The 21,754-nt window shown below is 40.4% G+C and overlaps 1 protein-coding gene across 1 annotated transcript; it reads right to left on the bottom strand.

The window, feature by feature from the left end:
- Positions 1-5,673: 5,673 nt before the first annotated feature.
- Positions 5,674-21,619, bottom strand: klf5a (Kruppel-like factor 5a). The gene is made up of 4 exons (XM_041790135.1): positions 21,302-21,619; positions 19,199-20,306; positions 16,623-16,682; positions 5,674-9,975 (listed from the first exon to the last, which is right to left on the bottom strand). The coding sequence occupies exons 1-4, from the start codon at positions 21,464-21,466 to the stop codon at positions 9,797-9,799; spliced, it is 1,512 nt and encodes a 503-aa protein (XP_041646069.1). The 5' UTR covers positions 21,467-21,619; the 3' UTR covers positions 5,674-9,796.
- Positions 21,620-21,754: the final 135 nt, after the last annotated feature.

The following is a 21,754-nucleotide window of genomic DNA, read 5'->3' as shown; positions in this document are numbered from 1 at the left end:
CTCTTTTAACCACTTTTCCAGACATTTTTTGCCACTAATTTTCACAATTTTCATCATTTTGGGCAGTTTTTGCACATTTTTGCCTCTTCTTACTCATTTTTTGCAGCTTGAAATTAATTTGGCACATTTTAACCCTTTAAATCACTTGTTACTTTTAGATTACCATTTCACCTTTTTCAGCACATTTATCCTCTTATAATTCAATTTCTCTACCTTTTCTGCTAATTTCTGCAACTTTTAAGTCATTTTTGCTACTTTAAATCTGTTTTACCACTTTCCTCCTATTGTTTCCTCTGTTAACCCATTTTTGCCATATTAACCCCTTTTATTTTAACAGCTATTTTCAACCAATTTTGACATAATCAACTATACAGTAGCTATGTATTTGTGACATTAAACCTACTTTTGCCATGAAAACTTTCCCCCTTTTTCTGCTGGTTTTTGCCACTTTAACCCAATTTCTACTACTTTTAAAACCCCATTTCACCAGCTTTTCTACAATTTTATTTGCCTATTTTAACATGTTTGCTGTCATTAATCCAATTTCATTCCGTTTTCTGTCTTCTTTACATTTTATGTAATTTCTGCCATTCTGCCTTTTCACCATTTTTCTGTTTTTAGGACCTTTAACCCATTTCTGCTACTTTTAAAATCCCATTTCGACAACTTCTTCGCCCACTTTTGCCACTTTTAATCCATTTTTACTCCATCTTAAGAAAAGTGATGTTCTTTTGGTTATGTTTCTGGTGGATTGTTGTTATTTTTCCTGTTAGACACATTTGCAACATGCATGAAGTTATCCAGTGACTTAGAGTTTCCACCTGAGACTTTGTAAGTGTTTATATTTAACTCTATATGAGTCGAGTTAATGCAGACCTCAGTATTCTAGTAAACTCTAAGTTAAATACCTTTTGCTTTTACTAGAGTAGATATATTGACCCGGAATTTTCAACTTTGACTTAAATGGGACATATTATGCAAAAATCACTTTTTCAGACTTTTCTAACAAAAATATGTGCCCCTGGCATGTCCACAATCCCCTCAAATACCAGAAAAACCCATTCCCTTCCACCCTCTCGTTCTCAAACCTTTCAGAAAATGTGTGCTAAAACAAGCTGTTCTCAGATTTTCCCCTCATGACCTCATGCTGGGAGTAAGTACCCGTCCCCAGGTTTGGTCGACCCCCCCGTTTGGAAGAAAGTTCCACCCTCATCTGCTAATCTTCCTCTCACCTGCCAGCTGAGATGCTGGATAGCTCAGTGGGTTACCCGGGAGACTGATGGTTCGAATCCCAGTCAGGTCCTTAACGTTGGATAAGAGTGTCTGTAACAATGTAACATCAGGAGAGCCACATCCTGAGAGGGGTGTGGTCAGGGGTGGAGTCAGACAGCTCAGTAGCATTTAAAGCCAGAGACACAGAAATGGCTTGTTCTGGGAAGGGTTGAAACAGAGGGGTTTTTAGACATACAAAAATCCTGTACTAGAGTGTTTTTCAGTTATAAACTTACAGGCATGTTTTGGGGACCTCTGAGAACAATATAAACTTGTCTTAAAAGGGCAAAATATGTCCCCTTTAAATAAGGTAGGGGAACTGTGCTTTTACTTGAGTACAATAGTCTTGTCCTTTTTTAACCTCTGCTACTGAGCCACAGTCATCCCAGACAGGATAAGATACAGCTGATACTCACTCATGCTGCATGCTGTAAAAACTCACTTTTACAAAAAACAGAGGACCTGATAGCAAAGAACTGAGGTCCCACTTTGGTGCCAAATTACACCAAACCTAGAGTTCCAGGATTTCAGTGCAGCCAAAGAAACATAAATATAAAGCTGAAATTTAAGTATGTGTTTTCTTTAATTAATGTATAGTCCTGTGTTTGATTTTATTGTTAATCCAAATGTTCAAACCTAGAGGGCATACATGTTCTGTTCCCCTGTAGAACTGCTGCTACACTCAGGAGCCAAGATGAGGCTCTGACATTGAGTTTCAAACTTTTCCATAAATTTCCTAACTATTAACAGTTCACCTAAGGCAACATTTTTAAAAATGAACGTAGCGTCTCGTAACACAACCCTCCTTGATTTCAGATATTATCTTTAACTTTGTGATAGCGTGTCAGCTGTTGTGGTATCTCTGAATCTCTGATAACAACATGTTCTATTCTGAGAATTATCGGGACGGTTGACTTTGGAGGGAGCTGTGAGTGTGTGTCTATCCGGGCTCCCCGTGGTCCTTCTATTGGTCTTCTGAGTGGGTGGTCTGTTCGTAGAGAGGAGCAGTGGAAACATTATACCTAGGTACACACAAAAACACACACAAAGGGAAACTGGGAATCACACCAACGCAGCACAGCAGAGGGTGGAGCAGCAGCCTTCTTCCAGATGTGTGACATTAATTTAGCTGATCCAAAACATGAACCGGTAGCTCCCACTCACTCATCACCACTGTGTGACTGTTTAAGTGCATGTGCTGAAAATCCTTATCCTGTCTTTTTATTACAGTTTGCACGCTCTGAAATACACCTGCAGGTTCTCATTCCAGATATTCTTGAAGATTTGAGGGGCTCAACATATGGAAAAGAAGGAAGAGTGAATAGAAAGTTTGAGTTGGAAGATGGAGGAGCAGAGAGGATTTAAAAGGAGACAAGGTGGGTGATTAAAAAAGTGGGGAGAAGATGAGGGGCGGAGCAGGTTGTGAGAACAGTCTCCACTCTGACCTGTGGAGCAGCGCCCCTGGACTTTCATACAATACTGTCCACCGGGAAGGAGAGGGGGATACGGTGTATGGAAAGACAAAGAAAGAGAGAGAAAGAAAAAATAAAATTAAATCAAAAAGCGCGGAGGAGGATGGAGAACGAGGAGAGAAGATGTAGGAGGACGGAAGTGGTTGATTGGTTCTCCCCAGAGATTCTTTTGTTTAGATTGTTCACCGCTTTCACTCTCTCCCTGCCGCCTCCCTCTTTCTCTGACATCTGAGGTAGATTACAACAGAGACCCTGGGTCACATTTATGACTTAAATCAAGAACATATGTTGTGTGGTACATCCAGTTCAATGCTGTGGGATTCCCCTACAGTCCCTGAGTGGTGGTCAAATTTATTTTCTTGTCCATTGTTTCTCACTGGGACTTCAAAGGACTATTGTTTGCGGATCAGCAAGGGTGCTGCAGGTTACTCTCAGGTCCCGGACAAGAGCTCCTCTCTCCCCACATCTTCCCTTCTTATCTCCTTTTGCTGAAACCGAACTCTAAGTGTGCAGAAAAGTCCCAGCCACAGAGGATCAGCACTCCCACAGAACCTGTGTTCAGATTAGAAGAGATAAAGACTTTATCTCGTTTGTTTCATTTAGGTCTTTAAAGAGGCTTGATTTAATGTGCCATGTACAGCCTCCTTAGAGCTTATTCTCCTAAAGATGCTTTAATATAAACCTTATGGAGGTAAAGCAGAATATTTTATATCAATCCCTGCAATACTTAAGCCTTATTAGTATTAAAGCTCCTGTGAGAAAGTTTAAGTTTGTAGCAGGAATGAGACACACACAATACACAATACGAGTTCACAATAGGATTTTAGCAGTGTTTTTTTATTTTTGTTCTTTACATCTTCATTAACCTGAGAGGGGTCTGGCTGCAGACAGCATCACAGATAAGCAGTCTGTGAGAGTGGCCGTCAGAAATGAACAGTCTGCAGCCAGACTGTCTGTCTTGATTAACCTTGTCAAGCAGATGAATGCCACATCCCATATCTTCCATCAGATGGATCCATCTTGCAAAGTTTCAAGCTGATACACTTGATTCCAGGTGGTAAAATGACTGGACCAATCAGCATCATTTGAGGAGAATGAGGCTGTAGCCATGGGTATGGTTTAGTTGTACTGCCAGCTGGTAAACACTGGCAGCTGGTTAAGAGACTCAGAATTATACACTTTAAGCCAAAAGCTATTTTTAACCATTTTATCTCACCTGGATTTGTTGCCTTAAAAGGTGAACCCATCAACCCTTTGCTGCACAAACTGCTCTGAACTTCCTTTTCCAGGACAACCTGGGCTTTACAAATATGTGTGCTGCAGTAATGTCACTTGAATTTTGAAAAAAGTTATGGGACTATAAAAACAAAAGAAAGAAAAACAAATTAAAACTTGGAGAACTTGTTGTTCTCCCATCTCTCGCCAAAAAGTGAAAAATGACCATTCTGTGATAAAAAGTATCTTTTTATTCAAAGCTGATCCTGTCTGCAGAGACGCAAAGGACCACATCACAGCCTCTCTGTTGTGGGCTGTGCATTTATAGCCGTGTCATTTGACAAAGAAGGCCACAATGATGGAGGAGTCTGCCATGTGTCGTCAGCCCATCACAAAGCATTGTGCATACAATATGGTGGTTAGCAATCAAAGCTTGTGGCAGAAACAATCGGATTTACTGGTGTGGATTTAATCTTTAAATGCCCTGGAAAGTCACCCAAGTTCTAGGTTTGCTAGAGAAGTTTTTGTAAGGGATTTGAAGGCATGGACAGCTTCATTAGAACAGCACGACTAGCTTCTAGGAATAGCCTCACGCCTAAGTTGGTACATTCCAGTTATTACAGGTTGGTAACCCTGGGTACGACATTCCTGAGAGTTTCTGAGTCAGCATTCCAAATTTAGTGGACATTTGGGATGACGTACCAGACTGGCTCTCAGAACTTCCGTGTTCTGAGATCAACTGGAATGTACCATTACTATGTCCACTATGTCATGTGTTACTCTAACCTCAGAGGTTGATGAATGCTCTATCTTTTGCATCCATAACAAGCCAATCAGAGCAACAAGACGTAGGATTTAGGCATTTGCCTAAAAAAAACTACATAACCCAAGCTCAGCGGTGCCAGGGGGTAAATCAAAAAACATCTCTTAGACCATAAAAGGCTATAGTTGCATCTGTGCTACTCTCTTCACCCGTAGCCATAGTTTACCAGTTTCAGTACAGCTAAACCATACCTGTAGCATTCTCTTCAACGACCCTGATCGGTGCATTCATGTTTGGGCTGGGCACAGACGTTTCAGATTGCTGCTGATAAATCGTGCATCCCTAATTGATCAATATTGGGTCTTTGTATCTTAATCAGTACTTTTTTTAACTTTCTTGCCCAAGGAATATGCAAGAGCAAGCCAACATCTTAAGTCATACCATATTATTGTCCACGCAAAGTAGCCTCTTTAGCACGTGTTTAAGTATCTTTATATGCATGGCACACCAAGGTACACCATTGAGAACCACTGGTTCTTTTTGTGGAGATAACATTTGCTATGAAATGGTGCCATACCATTAAAATCATCAACTAATCTATGATGCAAAATTTGACTTGACTTATTTTGCCCTTCTAAAGTCAAAATAGCACTTTTCAAAGAAAACATATATATATTTTTTATCCTTCTAAGAGTCAAAAGTGTCACATTTTGTGGGATATCTGCTATTGAAATGTGAAAAGGGCTGTTTAGCCAGTATGCTCTGAATCACTTTTGACTCTTGCTCCAGCAGAGTTCAGGCAACGAAAATAACTATATAGAGAGAATCAGTCTTGTCACTGGAGGTCTTGTTGGCTTTAGTAGCTCATAAAGAGACATCGGTATTGAATTCAGTCTCCACAATAATTTCACCAATAAGCACCACATCTGTAAAAGTGTCAGTTGACTTTATTAGGTTCAGCTTCACTCAGTTGAAGAAAAAAAAACAACTTTTGTCTTTGGAACGTTTACCTAGGAAGAAAACAAATCTACAAAATAAGTCATTGGAAGGACAATATATAAAACAATGGCATCAAAATATCTTTGACAAAAGAACAAAATTCAAAAAAAAGAAATAGGCTCAAATATTTTTGGATGCAGGGCATTTTCCTCTTTTGGCCCTTTTGTTTACAAAATTATAACAAAAGAGGGAAAAAAAATCAAGTTATTTACAGTGCATATATTTACATTAAGGCATTTTTGCTGGGGAGAAAGACGGCTGATCTGATACAACCCCCCCACTTCTACACAATCAAATAAATAGTCAGATTTACCAAGATACATTACAGTGCTATATTATCTTTATGCTACCTGCAGTGAATGAACAAATACAGTAAGGGTTGCAAGCTGTATCACACCGTCAACACGGACTTTTAAGAGTATATTTCAAGGAAAGGTTCACATTTTTCAAGTCTGTTTTAAAACAAGACACTTTTCATTAAAAGAATGTCTGTCAGACACTTTGATATGATCTCAATGAGTGTTTCAGGGAGAAATTTTGGGAGAAAATCTTCACTATGTGGAAAAATTACCTCTTAAATTCAACCAAGGTAACTCCTAAATCCCACTGACAAGAGACCCTGTCCAAACACTGATTTCAAGACATTTTCTCATCAGAGAAAAGTTTCCATATCTCTAATAACAATCAGAACAACATGCCACTTTTTAATTGATGGAAGAACTTTAAAAACAGATTTTCTCGTTTCTTTTTCTACAGAGAAATTCCAGTTCAAGCACCAGAGAGACCCTACAGTGATGTTTGTCTACGTCCCCTTTTCAACATGGGAGCCATTGCTGAACTTGCAACCACCATCTTTAAAAGCCTCTGTAAAAACTAGTAAAAGAAGCTTTCAAAAACACGCCAAATCTACTAAGAAAAGGAGTGTTTTTTCCTTTCTGATTCCATAGTATGAGCATGAAACCCACGACACAGCTCAGTCCATCTTCTAGTTGTCGTATGTTCCACCCTATTCCAACTGCATCCAGCATACATGACTTCACCTTTCTTATCAGCAGTTAGACCACTAACAAAAAGCCTTTAAAGGGGTTCTGGTGTTGATTTTGTCTCCCTTATTTTCTTACGCTGTTAATTTTTGACACAAAGATTCATTACTGGAGCAAGGGTAATATTTGCATTAGAATCTATCATATGGGATTTAAGCTATAGCTTAAATTCCATATGATTCCAAGCAGTCTGGTTTAGTTAGGGTCAGAATGATATGCAATTAAGTTCCCAATGCCGAAAAGTGAGAAAGGTATCAAAATAACCGATTCGTACCACCCACTTTTTTGGCACCCTTCTGTTGGGGTACCAGGCATAACTCTCCAAACCCAAAGGGTGGTCCTAGATACAATGCAGTATGTTGATTGCCACGTGTCATGTCTGTAAGGTAGCAATAATAATAGACAAACACAAAAACATGTTTTTAAATGAGCTAAGAGACTAGCTGGGCCTCTTTGACAGCTTTTCTCCCTCATTCTGCCTTAAACATGCTTTTATGGAAATAGTGATATACTACTAGCAAATAAACTTTATGGAGCACTAGTTGGATTAAAATGACAACTCAATTCAAGACAACAAGCTAGCCAGTCTGATGTGCCATTCACAAATGAGCCTACTTTTGTATGTGAACAATGGGATTTTTTTTTTTTTCCATTTTAGTCATTTTGGAGTCAGCTCTCACGACTGAGTTGAGCCAAATGATCAAGAATTCTTAAAAGAGCCTGGATTCCAATCACTAAAGGCAAGGCTGTATGCAGCTTGCCCACAGAAGTGGCTGGGTCCCTGACAAATGCAGTGGGGATTTATTGATGATTTCAATCCATATGTGTTGGATCAGTAGATTAATTACCTAATAACCCTTTCATGCTACTTTAGCCACCCATTTTGCCACTCTTTAACCGCTTTTCACCACTTATTTATGCCACTTACAACCCCTTTTGTTCCAATTATTGCTTTTGTTTTGTATCCATCTTATTATTATGAATTAACCTGATGAGCATGTTTTTGATGGTGGGAGGAAGACGGAGTACCCAGAGAGAACCCACGCATGCACGGGGAGAACATGCAAACTCCGCACAGAAAGGCCCTGATCGGGAAGCGAACCAGGGACCTTCTTGATGTGAGGCAACAGCGCTAACCCCTGCGCCACCGTGCAGCTTTCCCTTATATTCTATTTTCTAATATCCTGATGTTTCTGCACACCATGGCTTAGCTATGAAGTCTGAAATTACTTTCAAGCTGGTTTAGTCAATGTGCCCATCCACACAGTTAACATTACAGATAAAAGGTAACTCTTTTTTAAGAAAAGGAGTTTACATTTTGAAAATGCTATTCTGTTCTACGGCATAAATAAATAAATAAAATTTGTTTTGTTGCTTTGATAAGGGCTCTCTTTCTGGTTAAATATAAAATATGCATATCACAGATTAACTTTACAATGGACCATGATTTTGCTTGACCTACTCATGGGCCCCAGAAAGCTCTCCCCTTAAACCCTCCTTATGGGTGGCCTTGGCTGTATGGATATTGGCCATAGAAATGCAAGCAAGATAAAGGTTTACTCTGTCAAACTGAACCAAAGAGTAGAAAAACAAACTGGACTGCTTGGTGGAAAAGCACTATAATACATGCATGCCATTATCAATGAGGGATAGACTTGAAAAACTGTGAAGCAATCCTTAATAAACTACCATGTTTGATAAACTGATAAAGCTTAAGTTAGAGGGTTGGAGAGCATGAACCCTCAAAGACAGGACTGACTCTGGGAAAAAAAAAACACCAAATAATGTCAGGATGTCCACGAAATGGCCTGAGCTGAGCCGTTAAATAACACTGAGTGATGGGTAGCATTTTTTTTTTTAAACTGAGTGTAAAGATCTAATGAATCAAGAGATAAAAACAGCACCATGTGTGTTTAAAAGGACTGTCTGCTACCAGTGAACACAACACACATAAATCAGAGGAGGCACTTAATAAGGTGTTGATGATGAAGACGAAACTTTGGTTAAAACATTTGAAAGAAGTCAAAGAAATTGAAGATGCTTAATTCAAGCATGTGCATCAAATACAGTCGGTTTAGTTTTAACTGAGTGATTTCTCAGACTCATCTACACGTTCTGCTTGTATCTGGTTGGGAATCCATCAAAAAGACGGCATGAATAATTCATCATCTAATTGCTGCTCTTTAGCAACAACCCGCCTCCCTCTGTTCTAAAATCTAAAATCTTTCTATCTCTCCATCTCCATCTCCATCTCCATCCCCTCCCTTGTTTTTTTTTTTCCTCTCCACAATCTTCCCTCTCTCCGGAGTATAAATGCCTTCAATTTTTAATATCTGAAACAGCAATGGTTGGTATGGCGTTCACAGAGATTCAGTCCAGTAGTGATAAGTGATCGTTCCAGTGGTGAATGAGAAACATTGGCCAGAAAGGCTCAGACTTAGATTCCCAATTCTAGTGCAAACCGAAGGATCAAATCTGGATATTCCAGTTATACAATAAAAAAACTAACAAACCGAGGAGTAAACAAAGATTTGGCTTGGCTAGTTTTGCAAACAAGCACTTCTCCTTAATTAAAAAAAATATGAAGCTAATCCTTTGTTAGAACAGGGACAAAAGATATACAAGTTTTGAGTGGTAAGTGCTTTCATTCCAGTCACACAAAAGAGTTCAAACAGACTGGAAACACATTTTTGAGCTACCATTTCCTTTTTTTTTTGTTTTTCTTCTTTGAAGTCATCCAAAGAAATCATTACCAACTACTTTCAGAGGTTCAGGGACCTTCTACTTCGGTCTTTCTACTTAAAAACCTCCAAACTGTCCAACTCTGGCTTAAGAGCAACACATCTGTTAGGTTGTTGTACCATTTGAGCACATGATAGCAGCACCAGGAGGAGCTGTGGTGTCAGGGAGAGCCGCTCTGCATCCGGCAGCTTGTAAAGTAGTAGCTGTTGGAGGGTGGAGGATTTGAATGAGTGCTTTATGTGTTTAAGGATAGTGCTTTATGTGTTTTTGTAGTGTGTGTGCAAACGCTGCTAGTTCTGGTGTCTCTTCATGTGCAAAGCCAGGTGGTCGGATCGGGAAAAGGAGCGTGAGCAGACGGCACACTGGAAGGGTTTGGCGCCCGTGTGCTTCCGGTAATGACGGGTCAGCTCATCTGAACGAGCAAAACGCCAGTCGCAGCTGTCCCATGTGCACCTGTACGGCTTCTCACCTGCAGGGACAAGATGAGAGAAAAGAAGGGAGTCTGAATGAGCAGAGTTTCTTCCTCCATCGCTCCAAGGATGTGTCAGTATGTAACTATAGGTAGTGATGACGCTACTAATCGTTGAAACAAAGGTTATTACATGATCATGCAGTAGGGTGGAGGTACTGGAGGAACAGGCTTTACTCAAAAGTCCAGTCGTTGAACAACATATACAGTCACAACACTGTCACAGGCATTCATCAGCACTAACGCTGCACAAGTTTCCCACGGAAGACTCGTCTGCCTTCTCTGTCTCTATGAGTTAGTCTCTGTTGGGTGTAATTTGTTTCTCCGTCACTCTGCCATTTGAATAATCCTCAGCAGCAGCCTCGGGCACTTTGTTAAAGAAAACTAGTGTGACTTGTCTCCTGCAGCCTCAACACTGGCTTAGGCTTACCCTTCACCTTGTAATGCACAACTACCAATCCAGGTTTCCTCGCACCAAAGATGGTTTGTTCACCCAAAATACAAACAAAATGTCACACTCTGTTTTGCTTCTGTCCTTTAACTGCAACTGAAACTTCTGCCACTACTTGAACCCAAAAGAGCTAAATAGATGCCTTTAAAGGAGCTTTAAGAAGATAACACTATAATGTACTTTTTTGTAGGCGGGCATTTCTGCCTGTTTTGCTTTTGGCTTCATGTATGTCACAGTGCCACAAGACACAATTCTAGTAAAATCTAGAAAAAGTTGCTGATATTGGGGGGCCCATATTCTTCTAAATCCTGATTTAAACCTCTATGTTGAATCGACAGTATAGTGGCCTATGCCATCCTGAGTACTAAAGACTTGTATGTTGGTGTCTGTAGCTTTCAAATATCCTGCCCAAAAGAAAGCAGACAGTTTGGTTTTAAAGCTGGTAATATTGCATTTTCTGGCTTGCCATCTTTTCTGCTAACTAGGACTACAGAGTTTATTGGCGACATTTAGTATTATTACGCCAAACATGAAGCCATCTACCCGTCTATGGAATGAGATTTGTGTCAAAAAGATTCAAACAAAACTTTTTCAGTATCAAACAAAAATTAGTATTTGAGAGCAAAAAAATGTGATCCAAGCAAAAAAAATGTTCACATCAAGAGAACAAATTTGAAATAGCAACCAAATTATTAGTCTTTGAATCTTGAACATCTATCTCTTTGCTCACAGTTCCTGTTTTTCTTTCTCAGTGATTAGACTTTTGCTCTCACTTCTCGGTTTTGCTTTTGCACTGCCTGATCCTTTGTTTGCGTTTCTTGAGTTTTTGGTCTCAGTTCTGACACAAATGTCTCGTGTGGGCGGGCCGTTCTGGGGCATATCCCTATTGGCCAGCGAGTTTTTGAGTGATGGCTCAGTCACTCCAGATGCTCCGGAAGTTGTTGTTCAGCTCACGTCTGTGAAATTTAAGGAAACCAGTGGACTATTGTTTTTGTATCCGTTTTGACTGAATCCTTGATGCTTATTAAATCTAACTATTGATTAAACAGGTTTATTTGTCAGTGCAGTAGTATATGTTGTATTGTTTCGTACATATACATGTTTTATCAATTTTTCCAGTCACTTCAGGTGTCGTCTTCGTTCTGTACGTAAACTACACCTACGTCATTAACTTGTCTATTGGCCCAGCGGTAATGTAGATGCATGTCACTCAGGAGACCAGGTTCGCGTCTCTGCTATTTTATAATTATTGATGTCTGTATGGTTTCTTTTTTTAAAAATGATTTTCTCTGCAAGGACCTATTTACCTATTTAGACGTATTTATCGTGGGACTGCGTGCGGTTCAGGATGAATACAAATGCCATTATTCCCCTAATAGCTGGTCAACCAGCTGAAGCAGAGGACAGGGGATTTTCCCAGCAATGATGGAAATGTTGTAAATTGAGGAAATACAATGCTCCCCAGCGGACCAATCACAGGACTTGCATCATTTCAATATGTAGTTTAATTTTGGAGGAGGTGCACATCAGGCGACATTTGAGGGTGTCTGTGTAGGTACAGGGCTATCCAAACATCCAGGGTATGCAATAGCACATAAAAAATAAATCAAACTTTATACTGGGGATGGGAACAATTAATTGATGATCGATTAATTGGTCGTTAAGAATTTGGTCAATCACGGGGAATTAAGTCGATCTGATGTTGGCATTTGATAAAGAGACTAAGCATGTCTTACTCTGCACTGCACAACAATATCTACCGTCATGACATTGTGAGTGGGACCATGCCTTGTTTATGCTTAAAAGCCCTTGGCTTCAAAGGGTGAAAATAAATAAATCATTGAGAAACACACTCATTAGTTACCTGTTTTTGTTATATAGGGAAATGTTATACATACAGTATATATATATATAATGCTTAACAAATGTCATAAAAACGAGAAAACATAAATATTTTAGAAATCTTTCAAAAACTTATTTGAAACTGAAAAATGTTATTGTTATTTATTTGGCAAATAAAAAACAGAAACAACTAAATAGTCCTTTTTCACACATAATAACCAAATAAAACTTCATATTTTGTATGGCCTCCTTTGGTCTTGATAACAGCTTGCATTCTTGCTGGCATTGTTTTTATGTACTTTTCCACAGTCTATTTTGTTATTGAGTTCCAAATAGTTTCTAGCTGTTCCCACAGACTTGCTTTAGATGAAACTTTTGCGCCATCAATCTTTGAATCTACTAAATCCCAAATTTGTTCCATAGGATTCAAATCCGGACTTTGACTTGGCCAGTCCATCAATTCCAGTACTCCAGATTCCTTTTTCTTGGTCACATAGTCTCTGCACAGCTTTGAAGTATGCTTGGGGTCATTGTCTTGTTGGTATATGAACCCACAACCAATCAGATTTAGTCCAGAAAGGATTCCATGATGCACTAAGATGTTGTGGTAGCTGTCTTGTTCATGATACCGTGGATTTTCACTAATTTGCCTATGCCGTATCCACAAATGGAACCCCATACCATAATGGAATCTCCACCCTGTTTCACTGTGGGTGCAATGCATCTGGCATCAAAAGTTCTCCAGCTTTTCTGTGGACAGAAACACGATGATGCTGACCAAAGAGTTCAAACTTGGACTCGTCTGTCCAGAGTACCTTCTTCCAATCATCAACAGTCCAGTGTTTGTGCTCTCTGGCAAATCTGAGGCGTTTCTGGATGTTTGCAGGCCTCAATAATGGCTTCTTAGCAGCTATTCTTCCCTTTAAGCCTTGTTCCGTCAGTCGTCTGCTTATGGTCATTCTGGAGACTTTCTCAGACTCTGATCTAGAAGCATTCATCTCTGCCTGAAGATCAGCAGTGGTCTTCCTTCTGTCTCTAGTACTTCAAATCTTGAGATGTCTGACATCTGCTTCAGTTAACTTTGGTTTCCTGCCTCTTCCTTGGCGCATTTTGTAAGTACCAGTCTCGGCAATTGACTCCAAAGCATACTTGACCACACTGTGAGAACACTTTATGTCTTTCCCTATTTGTCTCAGAGACCATCCAGCATCATGAAGTGCTTTAATGCGGACTCTTTTATTTTCAGTGAGCTCTCCATGTTTTAACATTTTGAACTGGAATGAGGAATTTCAAACTAAATTCACCTTTGTATACCCAAATTTGGGCCGGCTCACTGGGCTTCTCTGAGAAGTCAGAAATTAATCAAGCATAACATTCAACCACTAAAACCAATTTTGCTGTTCAGGAATGCAAGTAAATAACTATAATTTGACATATTAATCAAGAAATAATAATGTGCTTTACTATTTTTTCAGTTTTTTGTAAATCAGTAAATTTGAAAATTCATGGATAACAATAATAATTATATTTTAGCATTAAAAATATCATTTAGGTTAAAGAGCTTCTACATATTGGTGTATTAACCATTGCAGAAACATAAAAATGATTTTGGTAATTAGCAATGCTGTTAATTTAGGGCAGCTGTGGCATTAACCTTACTTTGGGTGGTGGTCTAATAAATTTGTTAAGCACTATATATATATATACATATGCTCATGTATGTATGTTTTTATACATACAAAACGTTTAATCAATTAATTGATCGTTAACAGTATAGATGCTCAAGTTGGCAGGTTCCTTCCAAACACCCATTCCTTTCTTATACTTTAGCATTATTTACAGTATAAAAACAGCCAGAGCTGATGTGTTGGCTAAATTTCTAATCAGAAAAGCAAATGGCCCTTATTTGAAGGCACATTCACTTAAAACCAGAAAAAAAAAATTAAAGATCTAAAAGGAATGGTGCATCACACTTAAAGACACTTGACAAGTGTATCTGCTGAATATATCAGCATGTAAAAGCTGTTACTAATGAGAAATTTTTGGGGTTTTTTTTGCTTTATTTGCAGCTTATTTGAAGCTTACAAGTAAAAAGGCTTTAGGTGTGTTTAAGTAGATACAGTGTGTTCAGAAAGTATTCAGACCCCTTTCATTTCTTTTTATTCCCATTTCTCTTGATCTTTGCTGAGATGTTTCAATGCCTTGTCTGTCCACCTACGGTAAATTAAATTGATTGGACAGGATTGTTGCAAGTCACAGATCTGGGAAAGGCTACGAAAAATGTCTGTTGCTCTGAAGGTTCTCAAGAGCAAAGTGGCCTAAATAATTCTCAAATGGAAGAAGTTTGGCAACCAGGACTCTTCTAAGAGCTGGTGGCCCGGCCAAACTGAGCAATCAGGGCAGAAGGGTTTTAGTAAGAGAGGTGACCAAAAATCCAATGGTCACTCTGACTGAGCTCCAGAGATCCTGGGACAAAAATCAAGAGGGACAAACATCACTGTAGCCCTCCACCAATTAGGCATAGTGGCTAGATGGAAGGCTAAAGTCATTGTGATATTCCTTTTTTTATTTTAAATACCATGCAAAAAAACATGTTTTCACTTTGTTATGATGGGATACAGAGTTTAGATTAATGAGAATAGACATGCTTTTTCAACTGTAGCATCAGGCTGCAACAACAAAATTGAGACAAATAAAGGGGGTGTACTTTCTGAATGCACTGTATCTATGATTAAAAACAAGACAATTAGCGTGGTGGTGAAATCCTGCAAATCTCAAAAAAATCAATGCTCCCATTATTTAGGATAATTAATTTCAGAGCAGGTTTAACGTCATCTTCTTCTATTCCATAAATAGGGGAAATGAGGGCAGTTTCTGTTGTTGCTTATTTAAACTAGAGAGTTTAATGTCCCTTTGCCTACTTTATTTTGTCTAACTGAAACCTCACAGGACAAATAAAACAGAACTAATCTTCATGCTCAATACCACAGCTTTGTAAGTAGAAATGAATGTTTTTTTAGTGATTTGGATGAGCAAACCGTTCAAACAAGCACAGCAAGCTCGGCAGCTTCACTAAAACAACCTCAGTAAACCTAAGGGTGAATTAAACAGAGCATCACATAAGTTAGAAATACACCTGAAACTGAACACAATGAGGAGAGACAACAAAAAGACGTTGAGGCAAAATAAGTGGGATGAGAACTCATGAGCACACATACAGGCAGACACACAAACAATCAGGGTAATGGATGTTGATGGAGATTAGAGTGGGAACTCCCACGGGGGAGCAAACGCATTAGGAATCATCTCATACAGATTACTGACAGGTGTGTGTGGACATATGTGTGTGTCAGCATGCATTCAGGCTGCCGAATAAGAGACGATGACAATGAGTAATAGACAAAGATAGAAATGGGGTGAGAGGGGGTTGGCGGTGGGAGGATTGCACATAGCAGAGAAGAGGATGATTAGATGAATGAAAGTGTTAAGAGAAAAAAGGGTTAAAATAACAACTAACAAAGGGTGGGAGGATGTGGAAGTTGATGCTACATCCCTCTTTACGTGTCGTGTTCTCATCTTGTGGTCGGTAATAACTGCAATAACCACAATCAGCCTGCAGCATGAGTGACGCCAGATCTAATTGTCGTGTCAAGTTCCCGATGCTGAAATGCCAAGCATGCACACCCACGACTACGTTTTGAACAAGTTGTTCACATTAAGAAGTGGGATAGACACGGTGATAAAAGTGAGTTTTATGTGTGTCTGTCCAGATGAGCGAGGAATGCTTCGATATCAACAGAAGCTTTATTTTGTTAGCTGGAGAGAGGTGCGGCCTGACACCTAAGTGAGTGTTTGTTGATCCAAAAAGTAAAAGTTTAGAATATGAAAGAGAAGCAGAAAAAGAGGCAAAAACAGGGAAGGGAAGTGCGGATATTAAAGTGAAGATGATCTAAGATATTTTTGTTATGCACAGACAGATCTTGTGTGTATTTATAATGGCAAAGAAGCCAAATGAGTCTCAGCAAAGTGTGCTAAAACAAATAAACACTGATGTCTGAGCATGCATAGGGATCCCAAAAGAGATGGCACCACGCGACTAGCTCAGGCCACATAGTCGGAGAGTCATCCCCTGGCAGAAGTGTGTCACTTCCACCTGTTTTGATGGAATAGTATATTGGGCAGAGGATGGGAATGGGGTAGGATACATTTACACACGCATGCCAGGAACACAACACTCTGCCTAGCAACATGGTGCCAGCGCAGACACCAAAATACAAGTCAGTGTACTGGTCAGCGTGGCTTTTTTGACGGGTGCTTTCTAAAAGAGTGGCATTAATTAAGAGGAGCGTCTTACCCGTGTGAGTCCTGAGGTGGGCTTTCAGATGAGACGACTTGGTGTAGACCTTCTTGCAGCCTGACGACATACAGAAGATAAACACAAACAGAAGGCTTAGTCCAAATCCAAAATAATAAATAACGTGTCAGATATGTGTTTACCCATTAAGCCGAGCTGCGGTATGCAAGAAATGTGAGCTAACGAAGAACAGAAGCTGTTTGGAATGAGATAATAAATGTTTGGTTCTGTTTTTTTCTGGGTTTCAAAAAGTACACAGTGTCTCTTGGAACAAAAACTGTTTAAATTTTGCAGAACTTTATGCAACATACTTTGTAGAAATTTTCTGCACTCCAGACCTGACAGTATGGGAAAACATTGAGACATTTTAAGAGAAAGAATTTTTGACACTTTTTGATTTCACATGTTTTAAAATAAGGGCTGTCAAAAGATCAAGATTTTTAATTCCAAGCTGAGGATTTCTCAATTAATCGCAATTGATGACATCGATTTTAATTGCATTTGAAAATTACACCTTTTTTGTCATTTTGGATTTTACTACTGTGTTAAATTAATTGTAACTGACTTCCTGTTTAGATACCGACCTGCTTTAAGAGGTAGGTCGAAGATTTTAACATGAACGTAACTACTGAAAAAACAACTTGTTATGAATTGAAAATGAAATGAGATCATTAAAAAGGTTTAGATGACTTCTGACCTGTCCACTCAACTGTCTGTGAGGTGTTTTTAGGTGAAATGAGACATTAAGGAGCAGTGGAGGACTTATTTTATATCACTGTGGCTGCAGAGAGGCCTTGACCAGAGTGGCTGAAAGGGACAATAAAGCATGTGATTAATCAAGATAAAAAATGAGTCAACTAATTGTTGACCTGAATTAACCGTGAATAATGAATAATTTTGAAAACCCCATTTAAAAGAAAACAATCTCAAGTAATGATAATGTATTGAAATTAGGGCTGTAAAAAAGATTCAAATTTCTAACCACAATTAATTTAGGGTTTTCTGTAGTTAATTGCAATTGCATAAATTTTATTCCACTCTAAAATGACACCTTTTTTTTTTTGCAACTAAAACTGTTTTTGTGTCATGTTGGATTTTCCTACTGTCTTAACCTGAGAGTAACTGACTTCCTGTTTGATTACAGACCTGCTTCTATAAAGAGATAGAAGACTTTAATGTGAACTTAACCATGGAAAAAGGAACTTGTTCTGGATTGAAAAGAAAATCAAGGTGCAGATGACTTTTGATGTGTCCACTTGTGAGTTTTTAATGTAAAATGGACATTAAGAGGACATTTTTTACATCTCTGTTGCCACAGGGAGACACTGACATGGCTTAACCAAAGTGTGTTACAAGGCCCAATAATACATAAGATTGATTGCGTTTATAAAAAAGCATGTGCACTAATTGTGGACCTTGATCAATCATAATTAATGTGATTAATCTTGACAGCCCTAATTAAAATAGAGAGAAACTTTAGAAAACTGCATCTAGTTCATAAATTAAATTCATAAAAGAAGAATTAAAGTATCAAACATTGCAGGTTAAGTCCTGCACATGCCTAAATAGCACCAAACACTGACCTAACATTGACAATGTACAACCACAAAAATGTGAAGGAGTTTGCCTGCAATTTTTCTCATGGAAAACAAATAATCATCAAATACTGGGTTTTTAGCACATCTGTTTCTATTGCCATGGTAGCAAAAGCCTCTAGATTTTTATTAGAATCACATGGAAGTGTAATTTTCTAGTATTGTCACAACCTCTTTGCAATGTTAGACACATAGTGTAGACTGCAGGGTCACTTAGATTTTAATAGACTATAAATGGAGATCTCCATATGTTGCAAAGATTCTGGTGAGCAGCGTTGGCAGCAGTGTGACTAAACTGTATATCTATGCTTGTGTGGATATGATAGATCTGCTCCATTTGACTTTAAAGAGGTGAGACGTGTGCTTACTTGCTGCAGGAGGCTCCACTTAAGCCTATTTTACATGCTGCCACAGGCTAGTTGACATTACACGTCCTACAAGTAGCTGCACATCTCACTGTATGTGTCAAAAAAAGGTAATGTGCGTAAGCGATCATGAGTGAGATGGTATGCAAATATGTAAGAGGGAAAAAATTAAATGGTTGTAGGAGAACTTGTATTTAATAACTATACACCCACGCACATACAGGTTCATTCCACAATCATAGCAGCCTCAACAATGTGAGCGCTCCTGACTGAGTATGCTCGAGTAGTTTGAGGTGAGATGATATATGTAAATTAGTTTTAAAGCAGACAGAAATTACAGGCTTTGTCTTGTGATGTTCCCTGCCAAATATTTTAATTCCAGGTCAGTGTGTACTCTGTTGTGGCTGTAGAACATATCGTGACTCACAGGCCTGGGAAAGCTGTTCAAGACATATAATTTTATAGAAATGCACAACAGCCTAAAAATAAAACTGGCTTACTTAAAGCTGGGTGACCAGATTTTCACCTGACCACAGTGCAGTGTAAAAAATAAACACACCACAGTGAAAGGAATCAGGCTGAATGCTCATTAACAGGTCTTTGTTGTTTTTCTAACCTGGATAATCACAGTGATGGATCCGACGTTTTTCCAAGTCTGGGTTGTTCCTCCGGTTGTAGCGAACAGGCACAGTGGTCTGAGCTGTGGTTGGTGCTGGGGTTGTAGCAGGAGCCTGTGGAAGGCCTGTGGCCTGGCCAGGGGCTGCTGAAGGACCCGTTGTGAGGGGCAGGGCAAGCCCGCCTGGTCCCGGGCCGGGTCCGTGTCCGGGGGTGCTGCCTGCCAGTTTGGAAGCGATGGTGGCTGCGTATGAGGGAGGAGGGGACATGGCGTGGAGCAGCTCCTTCTGCCTGTCAGGGCTGCCAGGTTCCGAGCTGGGGGGAGAGGGCGGCAGGTAGGGCGGCTGCTGCTGGAGAAAATGTGGGTGTGCCTGAGCGTGAGGGTGGGTGTATGCTCCTCCACCCAGGCTGCAGTACGCAGGCTTTGTAGGCTGCTCTTGCTGAGAAGCAGAAGAAGCTACCGGTAAATTGTGGAAAGGCGTGTGGATTGTGGACGTGGAAGTGTGCTGTATCTGCTGATGATGGTGCTGATGATGCTGAGCCTCTATACCATTGCCATGGTGATGGTCCAAGCCGGAGTTTAACAGCTGAAACAATGAGCCACTGTTGTCATGGTGGTGGAGAGCATGCTGCTCAAACTGCGAAGACATCTCCTGTTTGACAAACACCTCTGGCACTGCACCTCCACCGCGCCCACCTCCTGATTGGTTGAAAACACTAGTGAAGTCTGGTAACCCTGTTAGCGTCATGTTAATGGCTGAAGTTTCCATGGCCATGCTGCTGGGGCCATGTGTACTGCAGGTACTGGTGGGTGTAGTGTTGGGGCAGTGCAGCTGCAGGTTTCGGGAGAAACACGGCGATGAAGACTCTGTTTTGATTTGTGTTAGACTTGTTTGGTTTTGTTGGGGCCGCGTCTGCTGGCACAGACCCATCCTTAAGTAGGAGGCTTCGGGGAGGTAAAGATTCATGTTGAGAGTGTACGGAGCCCCTGTGTGGTCATCTGTGAAAAAGTGATCCACCAAGTCTCTCTGCGACTTCTGCTGGCTTTCTGATGGAGGTGGCAGGGGAAGAGATTGAGGGGAGAGATACCTATCCATCTCACACTTTGCCTGTGGATAAAAACACAAAAATGCTTTTTTAGAATCATTTTATAACCTTTAAGAAAACTTTTCTTCCTGCTTCCACTACAGCTGTGATCTTGTGAAGCACCATGAAACTATTCAGAGGTGCTATTTTAAAGAGACAAAAGGTTTGATAGGACAGTCACCGCTAAAACATTTATCAAGTAGTCATCAATAGGCGCTTGCCAAATTCCCTCTCTGACTGCAAGGCTGAACTCAGAAACCTTCCAGCTGCAACGTCCAGTTGAGACTCTGGCTACTGATTCAAACCTTACAGAGTTTATTTTAAAAAAGTGGAATATCAGCAGAAGATATTAGTCTTGAATAGCAATCTATCACAAGAATCATCCGTGAATATGTTTAGGGCAAACAGTGCTTTGCTCACATTGAGATTAGTCTCATTAATGTTCAATCTAAATCTGTTACTAAAAAGTTGGAGAAGCCTTGCAGCAGAGGATGAAAGCAACATGAAAGGGAATGGGGAAACACCCATGCCTCCCTGTCCGCTGCAGCAGCAGCAGCAGCAGCAGTCTGGGGATGGGCTGCTATTTCTAGGCTCCCTGATACTACCAGCTGTTAACCAGGACCCTCTCCTCTGCTGCTGCACAAGTTTCCTGCTAACTGTGGGACAGAGTTGCCGGGACCTTTTACTGTCCCGAGGCTGGAGTCAGTTGTTGTCAGCGTGGTATGATGGTGAGAGGGGACGCCAACAACTGCTGCTGGCCAACTGGCTGGCACGACTAGAAAACATGCGGTGAATGCGTTTGCAGGCGGAGCAGCGGCGAGGCTTCACGTCCAGCTGGTCGCTCGCATATAACCGCAAATAGTGCAAAACAAAGTGATGATTAACACCCCGCAAAAAAAAGCTGTAATTCAGAGCCCAGTGAGAAAACACGCAAAACAACAACCAGGAGCTACAACCTCTCTGCCACGCCCATTCAATGAGATACATCAGTGATGTGTAAAGTCGGGTTGGGATCTACCTGAGTGTAGTCGTTTTGTCCAGCCTTGTCCGTGTCTGTGATCTTGCAGTCCAAGCCGAACAACGCAGACTCCTCTAGGGGGAATCCAGCGGGCAGGGTCGCCTTCTGCAGCGGAAAGAAGGGATCCTCCTGCCCGCCGCCGCTCATCGTCAGTGTCGCGGCCATGAAGCTCCGGTGCGGCGCCGCAGACGAGGCTTCGTCCTGTTATGCAAAGAGGAGGATGCTACCCGTGCTGTGGGGGGGAAGGCGTGGAGCTGACGAGGTTAACAGTGCAGTGTGGGGAGGTGGTGGTGGTAGTGGTGGAGTTATGTCTGCTACATCTCCTTCCACTTGTTTCATCCCCTCCGCCGGCCCACAGACAGTTTTCTATCTCCTGTTTGTAGGGCGGAGCGGCCACAGTGTAAATACAGCACATGCACCGCCCACTAAACCTTTAAAAAGCTTTGATCATTC

Source organism: Cheilinus undulatus, linkage group 6 (assembly GCF_018320785.1).
Source record: "Cheilinus undulatus linkage group 6, ASM1832078v1, whole genome shotgun sequence".
In the NCBI taxonomy this organism is placed as follows: Eukaryota; Metazoa; Chordata; class Actinopteri; order Labriformes; family Labridae; genus Cheilinus; species Cheilinus undulatus.
The sequence above is the reverse complement of the archived record's forward strand: the minus strand, read 5'-3'. Positions and strand labels throughout refer to the sequence as shown.

Excerpts from the sequence above, each read along its gene's own strand:
- klf5a (XM_041790135.1), bottom strand. The coding sequence starts at position 21,466 with ATGGCCGCGACACTGACGATGAGCGGCGGCGGGCAGGAGGATCCCTTC. Across the intron at positions 20,307-21,301 it reads GACAAAACGACTACACTCAG|GCAAAGTGTGAGATGGATAG; the intron begins GTAGATCCCAAC and ends TTTTATCCACAG. Across the intron at positions 9,976-16,622 it reads CCACCTCAGGACTCACACGG|GTGAGAAGCCGTACAGGTGC; the intron begins GTAAGACGCTCC and ends TTGTCCCTGCAG.